The 27,103-nt window shown below is 35.7% G+C and overlaps 1 protein-coding gene across 3 annotated transcripts in view; it reads left to right on the top strand.

Moving 5' to 3' along the window:
* Positions 1-27,103, top strand: part of CTNND2 (catenin delta 2) — a 1,167,765-nt gene that overhangs the window by 642,628 nt on the left and 498,034 nt on the right. For all 3 annotated transcript variants that reach the window (XM_078153315.1, XM_078153314.1, XM_021004430.2), the window contains exon 6: positions 12,749-12,921. In XM_078153315.1, coding sequence (XP_078009441.1) covers positions 12,749-12,921 — 173 coding nt within the window. The remainder of the gene's footprint in view (positions 1-12,748; positions 12,922-27,103) is intronic.

Genomic DNA, 27,103 nt, shown 5'->3' with positions numbered 1-27,103 from the left:
CATTTTTCAGTAGAAGCATGATATCAGAAATATTTGAGTCTGGAAATGGGGGTGGCTGTAGAAATGGTGGTAGCATGCAGAAAGAGTGAGAGATAAGCAACAGACATGCTAAGTATTCCAATGGCATCCATTCATTGTCAAGGGATCTAGCATAAATCCTCCAGCATATTGTGTGACCACTTTATGGAGAATTTGTAAAATTCTATGGAGAAAAAAAAATTTAAGTTTAAATTGAACAAGAATCATCCAAGATAGGAAGGCATAAAATGGTTGCAGGCTTTAGAAGCACCCAAATTAGTCACAGATCTATTAAAGTACAGAAGTACCAGTGGGTCAAGTATATTGTCCACATAAGAACAAATGGTGACTAAGAAAAATGGAGAAACTCTTTAATTAGTTCTGAGAAACTAGAGTTTGATGAAATAAAATTACAAAGAGCAGCTAGCTCCATATCAACAATATCTATAAACAGGTGATTAACTATATAGCATTGCAGCAGGGTTTTTTGACTTTTCCATAGAGTTTGGTTATAATGGATAAATGATATTATTGAGCGGTGATGGATGCTCTTTGGAAGAACATTTATGTACTGTTTGTTGTAAATCCAGTAAAGGCTTCATAATATTATTGAATCAGATCATAGGAGGCAAAAGCAAACAAACTAGAAGGGGAAAAAATGTTTCATTTCCAAAGAAAATGCATTGTTTTTCAAGTTTGCAATTTTTGTTGTTCAATTGTTTTGTTGTTAGTTTATATGAAGTTCTTTGCCCTTCCACAGTTATTGATTATTGTGAATGTAAATCTATCATATTTGCAGTGGTCACTAAGCTTGCTTTTTATATGAAAAAAGGTTATGTACTTTTCTTGTGCATCTGGACCATATTAAAGAAAGAAAAAGTATTGTTGAAAATATCCAGATTAGTTGGCAAAGTGTCTAATCATTCTATTCAAACATTGATTACAAGTACAGTGGCAAGAGATGTAAGACCATAGGATAACATTTGATAACCCACATAGCCAATAAAATTTTCAAGTGCCTTTGAAACTGTTCTTCTAAGCAATAAATTGAACTTTAAATTCTACTTTAATGTAGTAAATCTGAGTAGATTACTATTCTTTTACCTTTTAGTTATATTGTCGCTGCTGAGAGATAATAGTATAATGCACAGTGCTACAAGTGGTTGTAGGAGACAACAGAGTTTGAATCTCCCCTCTGACACTTCCTAGCTGTAGTCAAATCACTTAGCCTCTCTGACCCTCAGTTTCCTCATCTGTAAATTGGGGGCAATGATACTTCATAGGATCATGGGATCAAATAAGTTAATATAATTAAAGAACTTTGTAAACCTTGAAGTTCTAGGTAAATGACAAATATTGAGTGGCGTCTTTAAATTGGGGCAACTACCTTAGTTAAAATGATTTGATTTAAATAACTTTAAAACTGGAAACTAATATTATATGGTCTTGACAAAGACCATATAATTATTATTTGCAGTAAATTGTCCTGTGTATTGGGAACAGGCAGATTGAATCAGAATTTTCAGGTCAGGTTGTACCTAAGTACCATCTATATATGAAAGTAAAGGCAGAGGAGTTGCCAAAATGAGCTTAATGCCTTTCCAGTTGTTCCCCTGGTGGTGGCAAGTTCACATTTCTCCCAGGTAAATGGATGAATGGTGACTTTGGTGAATTGCTATTTTCAGTTGATCTCTTCTTTGTAATTATGCAAATAAGGCATATCTAGGGAGAAAACAGTAAGTCAGTGGCGTTTAAATTAAGTACCTACCACTCTCCAGGCACTGTGCTAAGTGCTTAGAATACAAAGACAGGCAAAAGACAATCCTGGCTGTCAAGGAGCTTTCTGGGCCCCCCCCCCCAGTGGGGGAACCTGCTTTAGTGAGGCCAAATCTTAATACTTATACCAATGATTATGTAGAGAATTGTAGCCCTGATAACGAGACAAGTTTGATTCATACCAAGGCTTCATAACCAGAACACGGGTACTTTTCCGGTGCTTATTCAAGTTCAGAGAACACCTGGTGTTGGTCGAAGCAATACAATAATTATATAATTTTGCCAGAGGGTGAGATCATCCAGAGGGTGAGCACAAAGGATTGTTGTTATGCCAAGCTCAAGGCACTGCTTGCTTGCTGGACCTTAGTTCTGGAAAAATGGTGTCTCCTGATATCTTGACAATACAAAGAAGCTATATACAAGATAAATCAGAGATAACAGTGGGAAGGCACTAGAATCAAGACAAATCACTAAAGTCTTCTTGTAGAGGGGTAAGACTTTACCTGGAATTGAAGGAAGCCCAAGAAGCAAGGAAGCAGAGATGATGACAGAGAGCATTTCAGGCCTGAGGAACAACTAATGAAAATGTCTGTAGTCAGGACATGGAATGTCTTATTTGAGGAATATCAAGGAGGCCAGTGCTATTAGATTGCAGAGTATATACAGAAATGACTGTGATGAAAAAAAAAAAAAAACATGAATAAAATTTAAAAACAAATAGGCAAAAATGCTTGTCATTCAGAGCCCATGAATTTTAAGGTGTTAAAAAAAAATGAAAATGGTCTATGGATCAAATGTAATTAGAGTTTTTAAGAAATCAGGCACTTTTTCAGTACTTTTATGAATAAACTTAGGCTTAAATAGGTCTTAATTTTCTTAATAAATACAATAATTACTTCAACTCTTTGAATCTTTAGAAACAGCAGAATTTCATATTACAACTTGACCACCATATTTTTTCATGACTTATTTGGGTAGGTTTTTTTTGTGAAAATCTTTTTCATCTTCACACACACACACACACACACACCATGTTCTATATATGTTTTATAAGATTTTGTCATTATATAACTATTTTCTGCTTTCATTGGCCTTTTAATAAGCATCGTATTTCATTTGCTATTCCTGACTTTGCGCTGAGTTCTTGGAAAAATTACTTAATACACTTGTTTCTACCCCTATGTCCTTAGGAGTAATTGATAACAATGGTGTTGTATGAGGGGGAAATGAAATTACATATATGACAGCAAAAGCAAAGATTACTAGATGTAGAATTAGACTGGACCTTAGATGTCATTTGTCCAAACCCCTCATTTTATAACTGAAGTACCTAAGGCCTAGAGAGGCGAAGAGACCTGTCCAAGGTCACACAAGAAGTTAATAGAAGCAGGATATAAACTCAGATCCTTTCACTAAATCCTCTTTGCATTGTTCTATGTTTAAAAGAGAAACAAGCCCTAACCAAGGTATTATAATAATCAGACCACAAGGTCTGATAGAGGTATCCTGTCTTAATCTGGCTTAGAGAAACTATAGGCAAGATGGAACACTATAAATATGGTCAAATAATGGCTGTGTAACTTCAACAGAGTCATCTAATTATTCCTAAGCACCTTAAAATATTTTGCTACATGTTCGGTTTAGACAAAAGGTACTAACTGTAGAACAGATGTTATAGCTAAAGCAGACAAGAATAAATAATTCCAGAAAAATCTCCTTTGAACATATACAAACATTCAGATTGGCATTATATGTGGATTGCTGGACTTTAGGTTAGGAAGACTTGGCTTGAAATTCTTTCTCTAATACTATGTATGACCAAGAGGGAAAAGTCCCTTACCTTCTCTGAGCCACATTTTCCTAATCTGTAAAAATAAGGACACAATTCTGGAAGGTAAATGCTATTATTAGAGGGATGAGGAAACTGTGGAAGCCTAAGGTTGGACAGAGTCATATGCCTAGTGAGTGTCTGAGGTGGGATTTGAATTGAGGTCTTCTGGACTGCAGGGTGGCATTCTATCCACTGCACCACCTAGCTGCTTTATCTGATCATAAGTTAACTTCAATTTTTTTTTTTGTACATAATGCTCTTGAAAACACTGGTGCCCTAACTATAGCTAAATAATGAGCAAAGATGAATATAAAAACCTACCTCTATCCCTTCAAAGATCTTAGATTCTCCTGGAGGATGACACACAAGATAATATAACACAATTGGAGGGTAGAGAGAGTTCTAATACTTTAGGAAAGACTTCCCATAGGAGCTGGCATCTGACCTGAAACAAGCTGTGGATTCTAAGAGGCAGAGGTTAGGAGGATGTTCAGTCTGCATCTGGGAATTGCAAAGACAGGGGGTCAGGAGATAGAATACCAATAGCAGAAAGGAAACTAGTGTAAAATAAGCCTTGAAAAGTATGTTGGAACTATGTTATGAAGGACTTTGGATGCCATGTTGTGAAGTTTCTGTTTATTTTTAGATGCAGCAGGGAACTCCTAAAGATTCTTGAACAGGAAAGTGACTTAGTCAGACAGTTCTTGAGGAAGATGATGCCGTATAGAGAGGAAAGAGACTGCAAGCAAGGAAAAGTAACTAGGAGACTATGGTAGTAGTTCAGGTGACAGGTAATGAAGGTTTCAATTAGGTTGGTGACCATGTAAATTTAAGAAGATGGATATGAAAGTTTTTTGAAGAGGGAAAATCAACAAAACTTGGCAGCTAATTTAAGTAATATTATAATGTGATCTGTTTGACTTCTGGGAAAACTGGAAAAGAATATGGCAGAAACTAGGCATAGACCCAAATCTCACACCATATACCAAAATAAAGTCAAAATGGGTTCATGACTTAGATATAAAGGCTGATACCATAAGTAAACTGGGAGAACAAGGAATGGTTTACCTATCAGATCTATGGAGAACAGAAGAATTCATGACCAAACAGGATATAGAGAACATTATGAGAAGCAAAATGGATAATTTTGATTACATTAAATTGAAAAGTTTTTGTACAAACAAAGCCAATGCAACTAAGGTTAGAAGGAAGGTAGAAAATTGGGAAAAATTTTTTACAACCAGTCTCTATGATAAAGGCCTCATTTCTAAAATATATAGAGAATTAAGACAAATTTATATGAACACAAGCCATTCCCCAATTGATAAATGGTCAAAGGATATGACAATGCTCAGATGAAGAACTTAAAGCTATCCATAGTCATATGAAAAAATGCTCTAAATCTTTATTGATTAGAGAAATGCAAATCAAAACAACTCTGAGGTGCCACATCACATCTATCAGATTGGCCAATGTGACAAAACAGGAAAATGATAAATGTTGGAGAAGATGTGGGAAAATTGGAACACTAATACATTGTTGGTGGAGTTGTGAAATGATCCAACCATTTTGGAGAACAATTTGGAACTATGCCCAAAGGGCTACAAAAATGTGCATACCTTGTGATCCAGCAATAGCACTTCTAGGGCTATATCCCAAAGAGATCAAACAAATGGGAAAAGGACCCACATGTACAAATATATTAATGGCAGCTCTTTTTGTGGAGACAAAGAATTAGAAATTGAGAAGATGTCCATCAATTGGAGAATGGCTGAGCAAGTTGTGGTATATGAATGTAATGGAATACTATTGTGCTATAAGAAATGATGAACAGTCTCACTTCAGAAAAACCTGGAAAGACTTACATGGTCTGATGCTGAGTGAAGTGAGCAGAACCAAGAGGACTTTGTACACAATAACAGCTATGTTATGCGATGACTAATATTGTTAAACTGAACCCTTCTCAGCATTACAAGGATCTAAGACATCTCCAGAGACCTCGGGAAGGAAAATGCTGCCCACATCCAAAGAAAGAACTATGGAAGTCAAATCGCTATCACTTATTTTTACCTTCTGTTGAGTTTTGTTTCATCTTTATGATGGTTCCTCCTATTGGTTTTAATTTTTAGTTACAACTTCACTAATGTGAAAATATGTTTAATAGGAATGTAAATGTAAAGCCTATATCAGATTGTGTGCCGTCTTGGGGAGGGTCGGGAGTAAAAAGAGGGAGAAAAATTTTCAACTCAAAAGCATATGGAAGTGATTTTTGATAAATCAAAATAAATTAATAAAATTTAAAAAAAAAAAACAAAAAAATTTTGATCTGTTTGAGTTGGCTAGTAGTTATTTTAAAATACAAAATATATATTAATCAAAGTCAGCCAGTCAACATTGATCAAGCACCTAGTATATGAGCTAAGAGGGCAGTGAGGTGGTAAGAGTAGATAAATCTATAAACTGAGCTGCAGAAGGAAATGGCAAATCACTCCAGCACCTTTGCCAAGAAAACCCTAAATAGGGTCACAAAGAGACAGACACTACTGAAACAACTGAACAATAATAAAGATAAGCCAGGTACTCTGCTAAGCACTGAGGATACAAGGAAAGGCAAAAGACAGTCCTTGCCCTCGAGGAACTCACAATCTAAGGATTAAGAAATAATTACATCCTGAAAAGAGTAACAGTTTTAATTATGCCAGAATGAGCATTTTTGAAGGGCCTACATTGTACCATGGTACAATTTAAGTTCTATTTTGAAGATGGTAAAATGATCACATCAGTATCCTGTAGTGAGAGCACTGATAGGTTCCAATACGTAACCTTACAGCTATATTTAGAAAACAGAAAATGAATTAACGTGCACACAGCACACCCTTGAAGCAACAGCATCTGCTTAAGGATAATCAATAATTTAAGCACATACCTATCTATCTTGCTCTGTAGTGGCTTTTGTTGTTGTTTAACATCTGTGTTTTGGCCGTATCTTATTAAAGTTTTAAGTGGCCTTGATTGCCTGTTTCTATGCAGAACCTGGGAGTGTTATAGTAAGGATGGCATGCAGCCAGGGCACACTCCTAACATCTCCTTTCTTCTTTTGTTTAACACCTACTACATCAACAGTAGGCTTTGAAACTTACCCCTTAAAAATACTCAAAGGAAAGGAGACTGAGGCAGGTAACTACTAGAAGGTGTTAGGGGCAGGCCTGACCCAGTAGTATCCTGTTAATTCAGGTGTGATACTGGGATGAAATGAGGCACTTACAAGTTATTACAGTTAATAAAAGGTGATTTACTTTCCCTTAGCACCGCAAGGACAAGCTAGAAGGATACAGTGTTACTTAGCTTCTGTATAGCTGTTGTTGTTCAGCCATTTCAGTTGTGTCACCCTGTTCATGATCCCTTTTGAGGTTTTCTTGGCAAAGATGGTTTGCCACTTCCTTCTCCAGCTCATTTTACAGATGAGTAATTGAGGCAACCAAGGTTAAGTGGCTTGCCCAGGCTCACACAGTTAGTGTCGGAGGCTGGATTTGAACTCAGGTCTTCCTGACTCCAGGCGTGGCACACTATCCACTGTGCCATCTAACTACCCATCACTGTAGTTGCAGCCTCCATTGATTCCAGATGAATACAGCAGGGCAGGATATAATGACTCCTGTGGTCTTTAAATATCATCTACCAAGCCAGAGGGGGCCTTGACTCCACATGAGTGGAACTTTTTACCCCTTAGAAGAACAGGAGCTGTGTTGACAGGCAGGCACCAATCAGATCTTAGGGTCAACTTTTTTGCTTTGTAGGGAAAACAAATCTTTAATGAAGGGAAATGAGGGAAATCTGAGTGTGTTCCTGATGTTCAGTCCCTTGTGGATATGTATATGTGAGTTCTTTTATGGCTCAAAAATGCCTCGTCCTTTCAATTCAATTAAATAATCCTTTATTAGATATTTACTTTTTGCCAAGCATCATGCTAGGTACTTGGGAGATAATGATAAAAAAAAAATCACACTCCTTATTCTCAAGGAGTTCATATGGGGCAAAGTACATGCAAACAGTTAAGTACAGTGGAAGGGAGAGCACTAAGAGCTGGCGGAGGCAAGGTGCAAGTTATCAGTCAGGGAAGGCCTCTAGTAGCACATGGTCCTTGAGCTCGGCCTTCAAATTACAAGAGGTAGAGGTGAGGAGGAAGGGCATTCCAGTCATGGGAGATAGTCTATAAAAGCACAGAAGTGTGAGATGTGGTGCTATGCACAGTGAACAACAGGCCAGTCTACATGGAACTTGACGTGAGTGTATGAGTTCTGGGATGTTTATAAACATCCCTAGATGGCTAGAGTTGCCTCCAGATGTTAGCTAGGAGCTGAGGCTACCCCAAGAGAGCTGACCTCCAAGTTCGCAGATCATCAGCTGAGAGGCAATTTGGTACAATAGAAAGAGTCCTAACTCTGAGATCTAATACCACCTCTAGGATGGTCACCACCTGTGTGCCTAGACTTCAAGTTCTCAATCTGTAGAAGGAGAGGGTTGGATAGCTGGCCTCTGGGGTCCCTTCTTGCTCTAGCTCTGTGATTCTGTAGGTGAAGTCAAGTTCAAAATCAAATCAGACCCATGAATTAGTTTCTTAATTACTGCTACAGTAGTCATAATACAGCTCAAAAGGGAGTCCAACTTTGCAAGTAATAAAAACATTGAAACTATCACTTGCTGTAAAAAGTTTAGAAATTTTTTAAGTTATGTAATTCAATATAATATTTTTTTTTCTTTTGGAATACCTATTTTAAAGCATCACACATTACAAAGATGAAGCCAATTAGCTCAGCTGACAGTAGATAATATGAAGCCTTTGGTTGTGATTCCCTATTAACTGTGTACAGAGAAAAACTTTGCTTGGTGTCAAATTTTATCCTTAGTAGCAGTCAGTTATTGACCACTTATTGATCACAAGAGGCAGGAAAGGTGAAAATGTAATCAGTGCAGTACAACCCTAGTGTCACTGCTAGGAAAAAAACTTAAGCTATCTATCATACTGGTAGACTTGGCAAGGGAAGGCCTAGGGAAGATTCCAGGAGCATCTATCTTCATGTCCTAAGAGCATATTTTAAAATTACTTACAAATTCAACATAAATAGATGCAATCGCCTTTGGAATTTTGGATTAAAATAGACCAAGACTGTAATAATTCCCAGTAGGAAATGAAATTATTGATGGGGTATGCTATATTTCAAGCCATAATTATATTAATTAGCAGAATGAAACTTACATATACTTAGGTATGTCTCTTACTTAGCACCAGGAACTGCCTCCCTCCCCAGTACACCACATTGCCACTTGAGGATTTCCTTCCTTTCTTCCTTGCCCTTTCTATCTCTCTTTCCCCTTCACCAATGGAGACGTTGCTGCTACCAGAGAATCTTCCTCCTCACCTTAACCGGCCCATGTAGTTCTTAGTGTCATTTTGTGGGGAAGCTAGTTGGCAATAAGTCTGAAGTACTAGGGTGAGTTCTGGAAGGAGGGAGTGAGAAGAGGGAAAGGAAAACACACTAGCCCCTGTCTATCATTCAGTTTCTTTCCCCTTCCTAGAAGGAAAGTAAAAGCTCTTCATTGTTTGGAGGAAGAGGAGAATAAAAGCTTCTGCTCCATTGCTGATTGCTCTATTCTGGCAATTTTCTACTTTACTCTTTATCCCTAAGTACCTGCCATAGCTTCTTACACCAGAAGCCCACCCTTTCCTTCTCATTTTCATCCTTTTTCCCCCATCTCTTATCCTTCCCTTTCCTGGCATGCCACCTTTCCTCAAATCCCAGTCCACAGTCTCAAGTAGACTGGAGCCACGATCAGTGGCTTGGAGATACTGGAATTCTCACTTCTCTCCAGCAGATGGGAGATCATGTGGGAAATATACATAAATTGTGGCATCCTAAATATAATTCCATATTGAAATATTCCCAGTTAGGATCCATTAGTAAAGAACAGTAGGTATATTTTAAAATAGCATTTTATAAATGGGACTATAAATCTAATCATCAGATATAACATTATTTGGAGGAGAGAAGGGGCATTGAAAGTTTCAAATATTCAATTTATACTTGAATTTATGGAATGCATTAAGAGTAACCATATACAGAAAAGAGTTTCAAATATAGAGTGAGAAGAAATGGGTTCAAGTCAAAATTCTTACAGTGATTTTCTTTCTAACCCTAGACAAGTTTAGCTTCTCTAAATTTCTTCATCTATAGAATTGGTATAATTATACTGGCACCACTTAACATATAGGGTTATTGTGAGGAAAGGTCCCTTAAAAACCCTAAAGTTCTATATAATTGTTATTATCATTATTGATGTTTATTGGGAGTAGCTATATAAACAAATTTAGCTAGCCTAGTTAATCACTCAATTTTTGAATCCCAGAGATGTCATAGATTTTAAAATACCTGTGCTCATTTAACCCTGATTATTTTTCAAATCTCTCAATCTTGCATAGGAAAATCTTGTGTAGAAAAATCAATAATAAGCTGAAATATAGCAAATAGCTAAGTAATGCAACATTACCTTTTTTATTTGAGTGTATAATTTTAAGACCTCAAATCTTATAAAATTAATGATTTTAGGGTATTCTCTCTGGCCAGCCATGGTTTGCAGTGGTAGGGATAGGTTGAGATAGAGTAAAAGACAAATCCTCCACCTGTCAATGTGTCTTCCCACTCCTTATCTTCTGAGTCCTAAACTGTTCTTCACTATCTGGGGTAAAGAAAATTGTATCCTATTGCTTGCCAAAGAGGAAAAGGGGGAACAAAAGACATTCAAAGAATTTGGTTCCAAATTAAAAAATTTCAGAGCTAGAAAAAAAAACATTTAATCCAATCTTCTCATTTTACTGATGAGGAAACTGAGGCCCAGAGAGGTACAGTGACTTCTCCATGGTCACAGGGGATGTTAGGGGCAGAGTTTATGATATAGAAGAAACTGGAAATGAAAGTCAGGAGATCTGGGTTTGAATCAATATGGTACAACAGGAAGAGTGGGAGATTTGAAGTCAGAGAATCTGTTTGATTGCAAACTGCCACTTACATGCTGTGTGATTTTGGGAAAGTAACAAACCTTCACAGGCTTCAAATTTCCTCATCTGTTAAGTGAAGCCACTTCTCATCCTAAATCTATGAACCTATGAATCCAAGATCTTATATTTGCTTACAAAGTGACCTTAGGTTGTGTAAATGCTCATTTGTATTATGCAAATCTGAGGTATTGTTATTAAGTGCCTCTTCTGTGCAAGACAACCTGAGCAGTATAATTATTTTATTATCATTATTATCATTATTACTATTATTATATCAATAAATGTAATCTTTGAAAGTTTCAGTACATTTGTCCATATAAACCACATTATATTGAGAAGCTACATTCCTAAGCTATCCAACAAAAAAAATTTATTCCGTTCAAAACATATTTGAGTACTACATGATTTAAAAAGAAGATAAATTAATTGGCAATGACATGACATCATTGCAATTCTCTTCACAGTGTTTCAAAGTTTCAAAGGGAATCAGAAGCAAGGAAAAGATATATAAATCTTCAAGAGGGTGTATAAAATGCTACTGTTCAAAGCACTGAAAAATTCTTTCAATGAAGTGTTTCATATAATGTCAAATTTGGACACTCGCTTTGACATCTAAGCCATAATTTAAGAGAGAGAAATCAAGAATGGAATTATAAGCTTAGTCACTACCTGCTACTAGAATTGGTACTATTGTGTGAAGTAACAGAAATGGTGTCAAGGACAGAATAGTTCTCTAACCACACAACAAGAACCTTGCTCTCACACCTCCATGCCTTACTTAAGGGTTGTTCCCTGTGCTTTAAATGTACCCCCTAGCCATCTTTTCCTGTGAAGCTATCTGTTCTTTACTTAAATACCATATCCTCCAAGAAACCTTCTTATATCACCCCTTTTTGGGTGATGACTTCCCCCCTAACTCTTGGAAAAATACTTTGTTTTATAACTTTTTAATTCACTTATCATGTAACTGTGATTTGTAGCTATCTGTATTGTATCATTAGACTGTGATCTTCTTGAGCCCAAAGACAGTTTTGCATTTGTGAAGTTTTGTTTTGTCTTTTTTTTCCCCACCTTTACTTATATCCCCTGGGCTTAGCCCAGTGCCTAGCACACAGTAGACACTTAATAAATGCTCTTTGCCTTGCTTGACTGTCATGACTGTCATGACTCTAAGTCTGTGGGCTTGTTAAGAATGGGGATTGTGTCTTATCGAAAGTTTTCATCTTCCCCCTCTATACACAGTAGGTACTTAATGAATACTTGTTCATTGACTGATATGAGCATAAGCAATAATTTAAATGGTATCATTCAGCAAGCTTTTTATTCAAGTATTCCTTAACAATGTACTATTTTAGCTAGACATCGTGATAAAATGATTAGGCAAGTATAGTGATTCTTATCTCTTTATCATCACAATAATTTGGGCAATCCCCATGTTGAACACTATTTCCTCTCTGATTTCATACTGTGTTTTGCTGATATGGAAAAGATAAGCTGACAAACTAGTCATAGATTTAGTGAAAATTTAAGTGGGTTTTTACTGCATAAAGAGCTCTTGATATTTTAAAAGTTGGCATGTCTGTGGACACTGAAGTGTTATATTACCCTTTATGTTGCAGAAATTAGCACTGATTGGTAGTCTTTAAGGACTGAGGTTACATGATTGTTTTACCTCTTTGCTCATTGAATTAAATAGATATAATTAAGGGTATTAAGTTTAGCACACATATAGTATAGGATATATTTTCAAATGAATAAAATTATGTTTATGATAATGTGAAAAAATGATGAAGTGATTCCTTTTTCAATCAGCTTCATTCTTAAAACTTTCTCCACATTGGTCAGCATTGGAATAATAAATATTTATTTTTTGTAACTTTAAAACCTAAAGATATAACCTAAGTCCAAGGATTCAGATCAACTATACAGTTTGAGTTTAGTTCTCAGAGTCAAAGACTACTAGATGGCCAGAATCACGCGTATGTGATAATTCCAGGCTACTCTCTGTAAATAATACATGTCATTTCTGCTTCACCCTCACTGACTGCTCCAAATTACTTTCAATTCAGGGCCCAGCCTTCTCTCCCAGAGTGCACTTCAGCTCAATTCCAAACCTGAAGGGTCTTTCCAGTACTCAGCCAGCTACCATAGCAACCAGACCCTTGCCCTGGGTGAAACAACACCTTCCCAACTCCCAGCTCGAAGCAGTCAAGCCAGAGCTGCTATCCAGAGCTTCAGCCAGGTACGTGCCAGAGGAATGTTGTATACTTAGGTCTCACACACACACACACACACACACACACACACACACACACACACACAGACTACTCCAGCTATATTTTTGAGGAGGGTGGGGGTAGTTTGTTATATGTTTATGAATTTATATCCTTATCCTCATATGATTTTTTTCCTAATGGGGGGAATGGAAAGGAATAAGCATTTATATAGTGCCTACTATGTGCCTGGCACTGTGCTAAGTGCTTTATAAATGTTAACTCATTTGCAAAATATTATCTTTACAAATATTATATTTGATACCTTAAATAAATTAGTAAAGATGTTTCTGAATGTTGTAAGTTACTAAGGTCTATAATAATATGTGAATATAAAATGAACTGAATTACAGTTTTCAAAAATCTAATTCATGCTATCTACCTTAACGTATCAATTTAGAATATACTGTATTATAAGTATCATACATTTTTGTTTTTATTTATTCATGTTTATATGTTATACACACATAAACACATATATACAGCATATATGACAATATACACATGTTAATATACACAAGCCATCTTAAGGACAAATATAAGTGCATATTTGATTCCTTTTATTTTTGGATTTTCCACATCAATTTCTTTTCTATGGTGTTTTTTTTCTATGAAACTGTCACTGATTAATTGTTTGACTGTTGTGCTTCTAACTCCATTTTCCACTAAATCCTAGTGCTTTTATTTCATGGTTTTGTGTAGTGGGGTACTTTTTAGGAATTCATATGTCACATTATAGCAGAACTATATTTATATAGATATAGATAAATACACATTAAATATATGTATGTGAACATATATATTAAATGTGACTATATATATATGTCTGTGTGTTGTTGTTCAGTTGTTTCAGTCATGTCTGACTCTTCATAACCCTATTTGGAGTTTTCTTGGTGAAGACACTGGAATGGTTTGCCATTTCCTTCCCCAGGTCATTTTACAGATGAGGAAACTGAAACAAACATAGTTAAGTGACTTGCCCAGGGTCACACAACTAGTAAGTGTCTGAGGCCAGATCTGGACTCAGGAAGATGAGTCTTCCTGACTTCAGACCAGGCACTCTCTCCATTGTGACATCTAGCTACCCTTTATATGTGTTTGTATGTATGCACATATGCATCTGTGTATGCATATATCATATACATAAAAGCATACACACCTGTACATGCATGTATGTATGTATGTGTGTGTATGTGTGTGTGTGTGTATATATATACATATATATATATATATTACGCATGCATATATATTTAATGTGAAGCTCTACATTAAAAATAATTTATAGAATCTACCCAGGAAAAAAGAATCTGAAAGAAAAAGAAACATTCTTTTCCAAAGTCTGGCTTTTTATAAAACACATACATGGATGAATTTGTTTTGTTACATATAATTGAGAGGCTATCATAAATAGAAATTTGTAAATGAAATAATTGAAAAATTTGAAAACTATTTTTGCTAAAAGGAAAATTAAATCTTGTCCAAGCTGAATTTTTGCTATCAGGCATTGCTTTATGATTTGTGCAAAGTATGCTTTGGTTAAAATATATTTTGGAGTATTAAGCAAATGATCAACATATGTAATCATCTTAGAGTTAAATTGTTCAAACAAAATAGCTACTATTAAAACTAGTTGTTAGTGTGATGCATTGACTACTAATGTAGGTATTTTTTTTAAAGACATGGGTTATGAAAAGATGTTACTAATGTAGTTTTACATTCCATTTTCCCACGCTAATACTACATCAATTTAAAAAACCTACAAAAATTTAAGTAGTTATCTGATTTTATGCAAATTTGCTAGGACCTTTAAGTGAAAGAATATGAATATGCAAAAGAAGACCAGCGACTGAAGAAAGTCCCTGCTACTCACTAAGTGCTACTTCTGTGACTATGAGAAAGTCTCTTAACCTTTCTGGGTCACATTTTCTTCATATAATGAAGGAATTCAAATGGAAATTCTTTGCAGTACCTTCAACTCTAAATGCTATGATTTTGTTTTTCATTTAATATCACCCTCTTCCACTTGATTTATTTTTTCTTCAAAACATTACATGTTTTATTGCAATACATTTTCCCTTCCTTCTTTTCCCTCTGTATGAGTGATTGAAAGTGTAATCGTAAAATTTTATATACTCAGTAAGTAGGTTTTTTCCCCTTGAGCTCCAAATTATTATTCTTCTAAATTCAGTTGCTAATATAAACTAATTTGCATCATTTATTTTAGCAATCTGAGTATTTTCACTTATGGTCTCCTGTGCCTAGAACCCTCTCCCTCTTAATATTGGCCTCTTGGTCTCTTTGGCCAACATCAAGTTTAACCTAAAGGGCCGATGCTTTCAAGAAACCTTTCCCAATTTCCTTTAGTATTCATGATTTCCCTCTGTTGATTATCTTCGTATGTGTGTATACACTCATACATATACATACATATGTATATATACATACATACACACATATGTGTATATATACATTTGGAGATAATCAAAATAGGGAAAGCATGAAATATTAAATTAAAACAAATAAATTTTAAATTAAAATTAAATATATAATATGCATGTAGATGTATGTATAAGTGTGTATATTTGTGTGTACATGTATATGTGCACACATGTATGTGTGGGCATAGAAATATATCTCTTGATTATCCTAAACGTGTGTGTGTGTGTGTGTGTGTGTGTGTGTGTATCCCTATGACTAACATGGTAATAAGCCTATCTTCATTTAGAAAAGGAAGTACTTAGAAAATAAACATGTTTTCCAAACCTGTCCTCAAAAACCTTTCCAGCTTGGTAGAAACATTCACATATGCCACTTCCCTGGCATAATCTTCAAGAACCCAGGGAGGCATTTATTTCAGGGTATGTTTGTTTGTTTTTCAATGAAGGGGAAAAAGAAGTAAGGGGTGTGTGAGAGAAAATAGATTTTTATAAATTGAATTAAACTCCATAAAACTAATTAGATGAGATATTGGTCTAAGGCTTTGCAGGAGAATCATAAGGATTTTTCAAGAAGAAATTATAACAGTAGAATTTCATATAATTTATGCTCATATTTGCTGTTGTTTCATTGTGTAAAGTTTAGGATAGTCAGTAGACTCTAACATGACAAAGAGAGCTATCATTTTCCTTCTTGAATATCTTTTGATTAAAAGGCAAAAGCTTTAGATAGAGAGAGCTTTTCTTTATGGACATCTTCAAAAATACTATTGACCATCTAAAGTAGCCCATTATTTCTTCCTGAATTTCCCTGAAAACATCTTTTTTTCTTTTTTTCCATTTATTTTTTAACCAGGTGGGTTATTTCATGGATTTAGGGAGCCCTCTCTAGGAAGCCTTGTCTAATAGCGCACATCAGCATTTGCTCTGTACCTTAGAGTTGTAAAGACCCAGAGGGACACAAAGTCATGTCACTTACCCAGAGTCACCCAATCTGTGTGTGCCAGAGACAGGTCTTGAACCCAGGTTTATTGGACTTTAAAGCCAGTTGCCCAGTGATTGTGCCATGCCACTTCTCTCCACTTACATTTGTTTTTCTTTGTGTGTACATGTGTGTGTGTGTGTGTGTTGTTGTTGTTGTTGTTGTTGTTTTTAAAAGAAGCAAGTGAACAGTTGGACAACTTAATTTTCTAGTTTACTGGACCATTATTCTGACCTAATAAGAACCTAGGACTTCAGTTATTTTTTTTTATGTTTAAATTCAAAGGGCACAATTCCACAAACATTTTTCTAACTGTAGACTATATGGAAGGCATACCAGAGACCTATACCAGTATAGACCTAGCATAGGAAAACTAAAAATAAAAACTGCCCCTGCAAAATTTACTGTGTGGAAATAAGGCTCTAGTTTTACAAGCACCCTAAGACATGCAGAAAATCAAATAAAAATATGACTTCCTAACTATTTTTCTTTTCTTGTTCATTTGTTTGTTTTTATTTTTAGGCAATTGGGGTTAAGTGACTTGCCCAGGGTCACACAGCTAGTAAGTGTCAAATGTTTGATCTGATGCCAGATTTGAACTCAGGTCCTCCTGACTTCAGGGCCAGTGTTCTATCCATTGTACCACCTAGCTGCCCCAATATATATTTTTTTGTTTTTGTTTTTGTTTTTGTTTTTTGGTGAGGCAATTGGGGTTAAGTGACTTGCCCAGAGTCACACTGCTAGTACGTGTCAAGTGTCTGAGGCTGGATTTGAACTCAGGTCCTCCTGACTCCAAGTCTGGAGTTTTATCCACTGCGCCATCTAGCTCTAACTATTTTTCAAATGTGTATTTTCATTTACACAGGGCCATTGTCCTTATGACACCAAAGAAACCAATAAACTGATTTTTTATTCTTTTTTTAATGTTCATCTCACTGATAAGATCAGTCAAACCTATTTTATGGGTAATATGGAAATAGTCAATAGAAAAATAAAAAAAAAACTAAGTTCATTTTAAACTCATTGTTTTGTCAGCCTATAGACTCAACCATTATAGAAAATCATCACACCATTACAACAGTCGATGTACATCTTCCCTGTGATAATGAGACATTTTTCAGATATCAGTAATATGAATGAAACATTCACAGTTTTATTAATAACAATGAGAATGTTTGAAGATGTAACCATTTCAGAAGAAAATCTCCCTAGCCTTATTGATAATGTTTCAGGAAAACGTACACTCATCTAGAGTGAGTTTACAGACAGAAAATCAAAATGAGATCTTTCATAAGATTGTATTATAAAAGCCACGCTGGTGTTAGTGGCATGTGATGGACCCTCACTAATTCTAGATAGAATTAAGTGAAATAGAAATTCAAAATGATATTTTGAATGTTCACTTTAATTTTATTGTTTTGTTTGTATTTATTTTTGTCAGTTTTCTTGATACCTGTTGTTTGTCTAGCCCTGCAATTTTGTTTTTATCCTTCTTCTTCCCTAATGTCTTCTCTTGTAACAAAGAAAAGAGAAACAGCTAAGCAAAACTAATCAACATATTGACTATGTCTCATAGTATATGTTACGTTACCCATAGTGTCCCACCTCTCTTTCAAAGCATAGTGGATAGCATGCCAGACACGGAGTTAGGAAACCATGAGTCAAATCTGAATAATTCACAACTTCTTTGAATCTCAATTTCCTAATCTATAAAATGGTGACAATAATAATATCTACCTGATAGGGTTGTATACTGTGAGAATCAAATGAGAAAATTTGTAAGACACTTTTCAAACTTTAGAGTACCATATAAACATATAAAACATACCTTTATGAATAATAAATGGTGATATACATATAATATGCAAATTATCAAAACAATACTAGTAATAATGATGATGATAAAAATAATGTTATGCAGTTTGTTGGATAATAGAGCCAGCCTCAGAAGAGGAAGGAAGGAAATAAGCATTTATATAGAGGCTTCTATGTGCCAGGTACCATGTTAAGCCCTACAAGGAAGATGCTATCATTATCCCCATTTTACAGTTGAGGAAACTGAGGTAAACAAAATTAAGTGATTTACCCAGGTTCACCCAGGTAATAAATGTCTGAGGCTGAATTTGAACTCAGGTCTTCCCGAATCTAGGCACAGAGTTCTCTCTACTGTACTACACCAGCTGCCAACCTGGACTCATGTCTCTCATCCTGTCTCTCATCTCCATGCCTTTCCATATGTGTTGTTCCCTGTGACTGGAATGCACTCTTTCCCTTCCTTGTCCTTGTAGAATTCTGAGCTTCTTTCAAGGTTCAACTGAAGTGACACTTCCCATATGAAGATTATTCTGATTTCTCCATTTGCTAGTGCCTTAATACCCCTCCCCCCCACCTTTTTAAAAATTTACTTCGTATATTTTTTGTTGTTGCTTATCTGTGCTACTGTTGATTGCTGTAGTAAAATGTAAGCATCTCGAAAGCAGAGACTATTTTGAATTTTGTCTTTGTATCCTTAGCACCCCTGAAAGGTCCCAGAATATAATGCATGCTTAATAAATGCTGGCCATTTTAATAATAAATAAGTGAATTTAATCATGCTTTGGCTGTTTTTTCGTTCAAGTAGAATTTCCTCTAGCTAGGAAACCAAATATCTTCATAAGGCATCTTATACTTTTAACCAACTAAATATATTTTGAAATATCATACCAGTACACAAAATATAAGTGAAGTGATATACTCATAAATAGATATCAACTGTCTAGAATTAAACCAATATCAAACCAGCACAGCCAATACTTGCATAAATTATCTCTAAGTAGTGGGAAATATGACCTTCCACAGATTGCATTCCACAAGCACAACCTTCAAGGAACCAGTTTCAGCTCCATGCTGTGATGAGGCATCTGAGTAGGACCTGAGGAGGTAGGGATGAAGAGAAACTATTTGAGGCATCCTGGCTAGAGGCATGGCACTTTGGGGGAAGGGCATTTTTCAATCATAGTAATGCATATGTCTTGCTTCAAGACCTCATTTTGGCATGGAGGAGACACTGGATTTTTGTTGTCATTGTTTTAAGACTAGTCAAGCTTAGCATACCTTTGGAAAGTTCTGCCAGGATAGAAAGGCTACCAAGAGTATGGACCATGTTTCTGTCATCTGAGGACTAGCTTACCTAAATAAAGAGGTTCTTCACCAGAGAATTATCAAGTTAATGACTTATTTTAGGTATAACAGTGCTTGAAACCATATAATAAAAGATCAGATGATCTCTCAGTAGAAAGCCCGATGGAAATATGAGCTATTGCTGCTGGTGGTGATATTAACATTAATATTCTCATAGAACTCAGAGGATCTGGGACCTATGAAAGTGGAACAAGAGCTGACAGAGGTGAAGTCAAACAGGACCTTGAAGTTTGGAGTTAAAATCTGTCTGCTAAAGAATGGAGGGCCAGAGACATTTATCAATGATGCGTTCATGAAGATAAAATTATGGATCCTTGGAGTGAGAAAGGAATAAAAGATATGGAGTTCTTAAGAACAACTTCAGTAAAAAAAATTGGAAGAAATAGCTTTTGCAGGAGCCAAATTGGCATTTATTTCTGATGAAGAAGCATGACTTGCTAGGCATGCCTTCATCCATTTATAAAGTTTTTGGCCTCTCTCTTTAATAGAGAAAGAAGAAAAGAAAAGAGAAGAAAAAAGAAAGAAAGAGAAGAGAAGAGCTTTTATTTCAAATATAATTACAAATCTACCTTCTGCTACCTTCTGCCAGAGGCCAATGTGCTACTATTTTTGAATGCTGATTGTTATTTCACTGCCACACACAGCACCACCTGTTAGGTGGGCCAAACAAAGTGAAATATGGCTAACTCAATGGACGATTGATTGCATCTCCCACTGTAGCTAGTCCTGGGCTAGGCACAGAGCAGGTTTTCAGGACATACTTTCTGAAGAGAGTTAATCTTTCCTGATGAGGAAAACCATGCAGACAAATAGTCCAATGTCATCGCAATTCTTTTTTTGGGGAATGTTATTTTTGAAGAATAAAGAAGAAAAAAACAGAATTAGGTAAATTTTATTTGCAGTTTTATGCATAATTTAGAACAAAGGTTTTCTCCAGGATGCCAGTGTCCAAAGGGCAATTACTTACGCAGTTACTAAATGTGATATTTTTTAAGACAGAAATTTTCTGTATATGTCACTACACAAAACACAATTCTTTATTAAGGCAATTTCATATTTTATATTTATTTTAGAATATTTACTTTGCTAAGTTTATGGGGAAATTGGCAATTTCTTATTCACAATAGTTTTTAAATGATTTTTGTCATAGGTCTCTATTTTTTTCTCATTTTATCCTGTCTACACTATCTGAAAACAGCTTATTTTTTCTTCAACAATAATAAAAATAATTTCTTTCAATTGTGAGTATTTTCTATGGAATCTCCCTTTGTAAGAAAATATCTTGTCTGTTAAGTTTATGTCTAATTACACTTACTGAAATAATTATTTTAATTAGCAAATGATGACAAATATATTTGTAGCCCATATGTAAATCTCAACCTCCCTTATTTTTGTTAAATGTACATTCTCCTCTTCCTTTTCCTTTTTAGACCTCACTCGTTTTAGCCCAATTTATATTCTACCAACCATGCAGTTACAACTCATACTCAAGTAGAGTGCTTTGATCAGCCAATCCTGTTGCTTTCCTAACATTAAACAGAATTTATCTTCTCTGAAGCAATACATTTTTTTTTTGTGGGAGAGGAGTATGAGCACACTTAGAGTGCCTTATTAGGGTCCTTGGATAGAATAAGGCAGCATAGAGGTAATATGTTAATGCAAGAATACTAAAGACAAGCTTTGGCCTGCTTTATGTTTTTCCCTGTGGCTCATGTGGTTGCAACCATTTGTCCTATCATTGTCAATTATCTTGTGTTTTCTTTCACCCTTATGCCAATGTCTATTAAATCTAGTTGATCAAAAAATAAATATGCATATAGAGGTATAGTTTTATATCTTCCCAAAATATCTCTAGCCAGTACAAGTATGAAGATTTTTCAAGAGATGTAAAAATAAAACAAGGGTATAAGAGGAAATCATATTGATTCCTTATCAATAGGTTTTAGTATATGTAGAGAAGGGGTTCTTAACCTGGACCTGACTTCTTGATTTTCACAATTGTTTTCATAATAGCATTTCAATATAATTTGATTCATTTGTAATATTTATTCAAAACATTTTTTTTCTGAGAAGGAAGTTGTTAGACTTCACCAGACTGTTAAAGGGGTCCATGACACACACATACACATAGGTTAAGAACCCCTGATATGGAGGGACATGAGTGGTTATTGCAATCCAAAAACTTATTTTATAGAAGAGGAAATTTGGAGTTTATGTCACTTTTGAAATCATAAAGCTTCTTAGTTATATAACTAAAACTGGAACCTAAGATTCCTAAATCTAGTTTGTACCCAATACTGTGATTATTGTACAATAATTAAACTTGCCAAACTGACTTTAGTTTCAAGAGAACAGGATGGAGAAAAAGTAGCTTAAGTTGGGGAAAGTAAAGTAAAGGCATATTGTGTTACTTATTAGTCTTTATTCTAGAGAAAGCACAAAGTTTTCCATTTCTGACATTTCTAGACTGTCTGCCCAGCATCCTAGGAATCAGGAGCCTCTCAGGCCATTCCAAGAAAGTTGGCAAGTCTTAAAGGATGCCACCAAAGACTGATTATAAATCTGTAATCCACTTTTTCTTTTTTGGTTTGTTTTACTTAGTGACACTGTTTGTTCATGATTTGAAAGCCAAAATTCCTTAAAGATTACCACATTCTCAAACTCCTTCTTACATGGCTATAGGCAATTATCTTTATCATCAATTCCTTTAGGGATCATATTGAAATAAAATTTTAAGGTTGATTCAGTTAATTTTTAAATTTATTAATTTAATTTAATAAATTTTAATTAATATTTATAACTTTTATTTTTACATTACACACAGTTTCCAACAAATCTTGCCTCTATCCCCTCCTAAGGACTCATTCATTATAGCAAAGAATAAAAAGTTTGGGGAGGAAGTCCAGCAAAACAAACTAATATATCATCCAGGTCAAACATTGTATACTATATTCCATACTTACAGTGTCCATCCCGACAAAGAAAGATTGTAGGATCATAAATCTAGAGCTAGAAAGAATCTCTGAGGACATCCAATCCAACACTCATTTTATAGATGAAGTACCCAAGTCCCAAGTTTAACTGACTTACCCACATTCTTAGGAGGGGAATGGAGAAGAATTAAGTAGAAGACAACTGGAAAGTTAAGAAGATGATATGTTCATAAACACTATTAAATGTCAAATAGAGGAACCTATATATTATCCTGGAGATGATAGGGAGTTATCTATGTTGTTTATTGAGTGGAGGGTGGACATAGTGTGGCAGATTCAAACCTACACTTTAGAAAAATTATTTTGGGCTCAGATTCTTAGAATCTAGCCACTGCTTAGAATTTTAAAATCTAGCCAATAGTTCACAGGTGCTCAGATTCCTTAAAAGTCTGGCTAATATGGCGGATCTTTAATAAACCTTTTCTTTGGCTGAAAAAAAACAATTAAAAATTATTTTGCCTACATAATGGATGAGGGAATGGGAAGAGACCTAAGCAGGGAGATGAGTCAGTCAATAAGCATTTAAGTGTCAATCATATGCCAGGCACTGTGCTAAGTGCTGGGTATACAAAAGAAATGTTAAAAGACAGGACCTGCTCTTGAAGAAGCAGCTAGGTGGCTCAGTGGATAAAGTGCTGGGCCTGGGATCAGGAAGACCTGAGTTCAAATCGGGCCTCAGCCACTTACTAGCTGTGTAACCCTGGGCAAGTCACAACCTCTGTTTGCCTTAGTCCATTTGAGAAGGAAATGGCAAACCACTCCAGTGTCTTTGCCAAAAAAACACAAAAATCCCATGCCCAGTGTGGTCCATGGAGTCACTAAGAGTCAGACTGAACAACATCAGCAGCCTGCTCTCGAATAGCTCCCAATCTAATTGAGGAGGAAATAGGCAAACAAATATACTTTTTATAGCAAAAGCAATCTCTATTCAAGTTATATCCATGAAAAAATTCTCAGTTGGAAGGCACTAGAATTAAGAAAGGCCTCTTGCAGAAAGGGGGGTTTTAGCAGATAAAAATGATTATTCAGACATGGGGGACAGCCTAAGAAAATTCTTGGAGCCAAGAAGCCTAATATCTTCTTCATGGAGCAGCAAGGAGGTCAGTGCCATTGGATCAAAAAGTACTTGAAAGGGTATGAGATTTGAGAAGACTTGGGGAGGAGGGCAGCACGGCAGGCTATGAAAAGCATTGAAGGCTAAACAGAGGATTGTGCATTAGATCCAAGAAGTGGTAGGGAGCCACTGGAGTTTATTAAATATGGGGGTGTTATTGTTAAGCCAGCACTGTAAGAAAATCTCTGGCTGCTGAATGGAAGATAGACTGGAGTAGGAAGAGACTTATGGCAGGAAGACTAACCAGCAGGCTATTGCAATAGTCCAACAATGATGGGGATCTTCATTGAGGTAGTAACATATCAGAGGAGAGAAGGGAGCATTTTCCAGAGATGGTATGAAATTGAAACTGACAGATTTGGCACCAGATTGGATATGGAGGATGAGAGATAGTGAGGAGTTGAGGATGAAACTTAAGTTGCAAACCTGAGGGACTAGGAGGAAGGTATTTTTTCTGTACACAAATACAGAAGGGGACATTTAGGAGGGAGGAGGGTTTAAAGGAAAAGATAAGAGTTCAGGTTGGCTACGTTGAGTTTAAGCTGTCTACTAAACATCCAGTCTGAGAAAGGTAGTCAGAGGTGCAAGACTGGATTTCTACAGAGAATTTAGTGCAGAATTGATAGATTTGAGAATCATCAGCAAAGATATATAAGTAAATCTATGGAAGCTAATGGTTCAGAAAATGAAGTTGTGTAGAAGGTGAATAGTAAAGGACCTAGGACTGAATCCTGTGGGATGTTCCTGATTAATGGGCATGATGAGAATCCAGGAAAGGATACTGAAAAAGAGCAGATAGGTAGGAAGAGAACTAGGAGAGAATGATGTCCTGAAAACCTAAAGAGAATAGATTATTGCAATCATCTAAGCAACAGGAAATAATGGTCCCCAAGGGTGATGACAGTGGAGACAAGGAAATACACATGAGAGATGTTGTAAAGGTAGAAATGGCAAAATTTGGCAACAGTTGGGATATGTGGGATGAGTGAGACTGAGGAATCAAATATGATGCTGAGATTGTAACCTTGGGTGATTGGAAATATAGTAGTGCCCTTGGCAATAAGAGGAAAGTTTAACAGAGGGAGCTGTTTTGGAGGAAAGATAATGTGTTCTGTTTTTGACATTTTGATCTATTCCAGATGTCCAAAAACAATTGGTGATGTAATTGTTCAGCTCAGGAGAGACACTGAGGCTACAAATATATGGTTCTTGGAATTACCTATATACAGATGTTAACTGAACACATGGAAGCTGATGAGATCATTAAGCAAGATAGTATAGAGGTAAAAGTGGAGAGGGTCTAGGGCATAGCCTACACTGGTAAATGTTCAGCAACCTGCTCTCCAAAAAAAACAAAAAAAAATACCAACAACATATTTTTAAGTTTAAGCCACATTATTAACCTCCTCCATTAAACTTTCTTAAGCCTAAAAATTAACAGAACAATAAATCAGTTCCAAATCTGTAGCATTTGCAATTTTCAAGCTATAAATGCTCACAATGAAAATTTAACAATCTGCTCTCCTAAGCTGGTTATATCTGGCTCCAGCACAACCCTAACAGAAGACCTACAGTTAGTGGGTATGACATGGCTGAAGAAGCCCCAAAAAAGACATATAAGGAGAAGTCAAACACGATGAAAACCAGGAGAGAAGAGGGTCTTGAAAACACATAGGAGAGTTTCAAAGAGGAGGTGGTCAACAGTTTCAAATCCTACACAATTTAAATTCCAGGAAGATAGGGACTGTTAGATCTTTGCCTTTGTATCCCTAAAGCCTACCATAAAGAAAAAAAAAAGGGAGCAGGATTTTATAAATGCTTTTTAATCAAATTTAATTGAATCAGCTCCCTAAGGTCCCTTCAATCCTACATACTATCATCCTAAGAAAATACATGTGTCCCATTTGGCAAGAGCTTGAAGAGCAGGTAGAGGAATAAAAGGAGTTGCACTCTCTCTGCACTTTAGCTTCTTTACCTGTAAAATAAGGAGTGTGGATGAGATGACATCAAAGGTCCCTTCCAACTCGAGTTCTGTGATACTGAGAAGATAAAGCTGAGAATTCAGGTCTCAGCCAGATTCTGGAGATGCTAGTTGAAACCTTTATGTTCAGTAGGCAAAGAGCCAGGGGAACTATTTATGGCAACTTGAAGTGACATGATTCTATCCCAAAGCTCCCCCTCTGCCTCTCTCCCTTTTTGGCTTCTTGAAGTCTCTTACACACAGAATATTAGTCTGGCCAAAGTAAGCTAGATGGATTGAGATGTCAGGGAAATTGAATTTCTAGGACCTGGTAACTAATGAGAAGTGAGTGAGAGGGATGGTTCAAAGATAACACCCAAGTTTTGAACAAAGCAGAATGGTTGAATTCAAACAATTAATCATTCTTTAAAAAACAAATAAGGAAAAAATAATCATTACAGTCCCAAAGTGTTTGAAGGCATAAGTAAGGACCTGCTGCCTTCCTCATAGGAGTGCTATGAGGAAAACACAAATGTTAAAGTGCTATACAGATGTGTGTTGTTTGAAGTAGTCTATATATAGTAAATGGCCCTCATCTTTGATCTCTCTCTCTCTCTCTCTCTCTCTCTCTCTCTCTCTCTCTCTCTCTCTCTCTCTCTCTCTCTCTCATAAAAAAGGTAACATGAATGGGTGGAAAAGCCAAGTGGGAAGAGAAAAAAATGCTCCCTATCCATTTGTAATAGGGTTTTTTAAAAAAAAGGAGAATATTTAGAGTGAGAGACTTGAATTCATATTTTATCTCTACTACATACTACTCACATGGCCTTTGTAAGTCATTTTACTTCTAGATACAGCTTTCTCACACTGTTAAGTGAGGTCTTGGACAGAAATGGTCCCTTCTTCTTCTAAATCTGAGAACCTATGAATGGGGTGATGGCAAGTATATCAGCTTTATCAGAACCTGGTGTTCTTTCCCCTTCTACTTCTTCTCTGAGCCACTACCCACTATTACATAAATCACTGAATGAATAGGATGGCAGTTTTTCCTTATTTCAGCAACAAAGTATAGGTGGTTTATTTCTCAATAATTTGTATAATGGGACTGATCTTAACTGAAAACAATTGTATAAAATATTGAGTTTTGTCATCTTTAGCATAGAAACACAATGGTCCAAAGTATGGTTCAATAAATTGGATAGTTCAATAAAGTAAAAACTTACTATGTTTTTCATTATAAATCAGATCTGTATCTATATATATAATATGCATATATGATATATATATATATATATATATGTAGATAGATATTTTTAAATCTGTAGTAGAAGAAGTATTACAGGTTACTAAATTGGGTACTTCACATTGAATATACTGTATCACATTTTAGGATGTGAGTTTCAGGATACTGTTATAAAGCACCCAAGAACAGATTTTGAAAACCTGTTTGCTGGCCCAAAATTTCATTCATCTACCTCTCTCCATGGAAA

The sequence above is a fragment of the Phascolarctos cinereus genome, unplaced genomic scaffold (genome assembly GCF_003287225.1).
Source record: "Phascolarctos cinereus isolate Bilbo 61053 unplaced genomic scaffold, phaCin_HiC Scaffold_4;HRSCAF=312, whole genome shotgun sequence".
In the NCBI taxonomy this organism is placed as follows: domain Eukaryota; kingdom Metazoa; phylum Chordata; class Mammalia; order Diprotodontia; family Phascolarctidae; genus Phascolarctos; species Phascolarctos cinereus.
The sequence above is the reverse complement of the archived record's forward strand: the minus strand, read 5'-3'. Positions and strand labels throughout refer to the sequence as shown.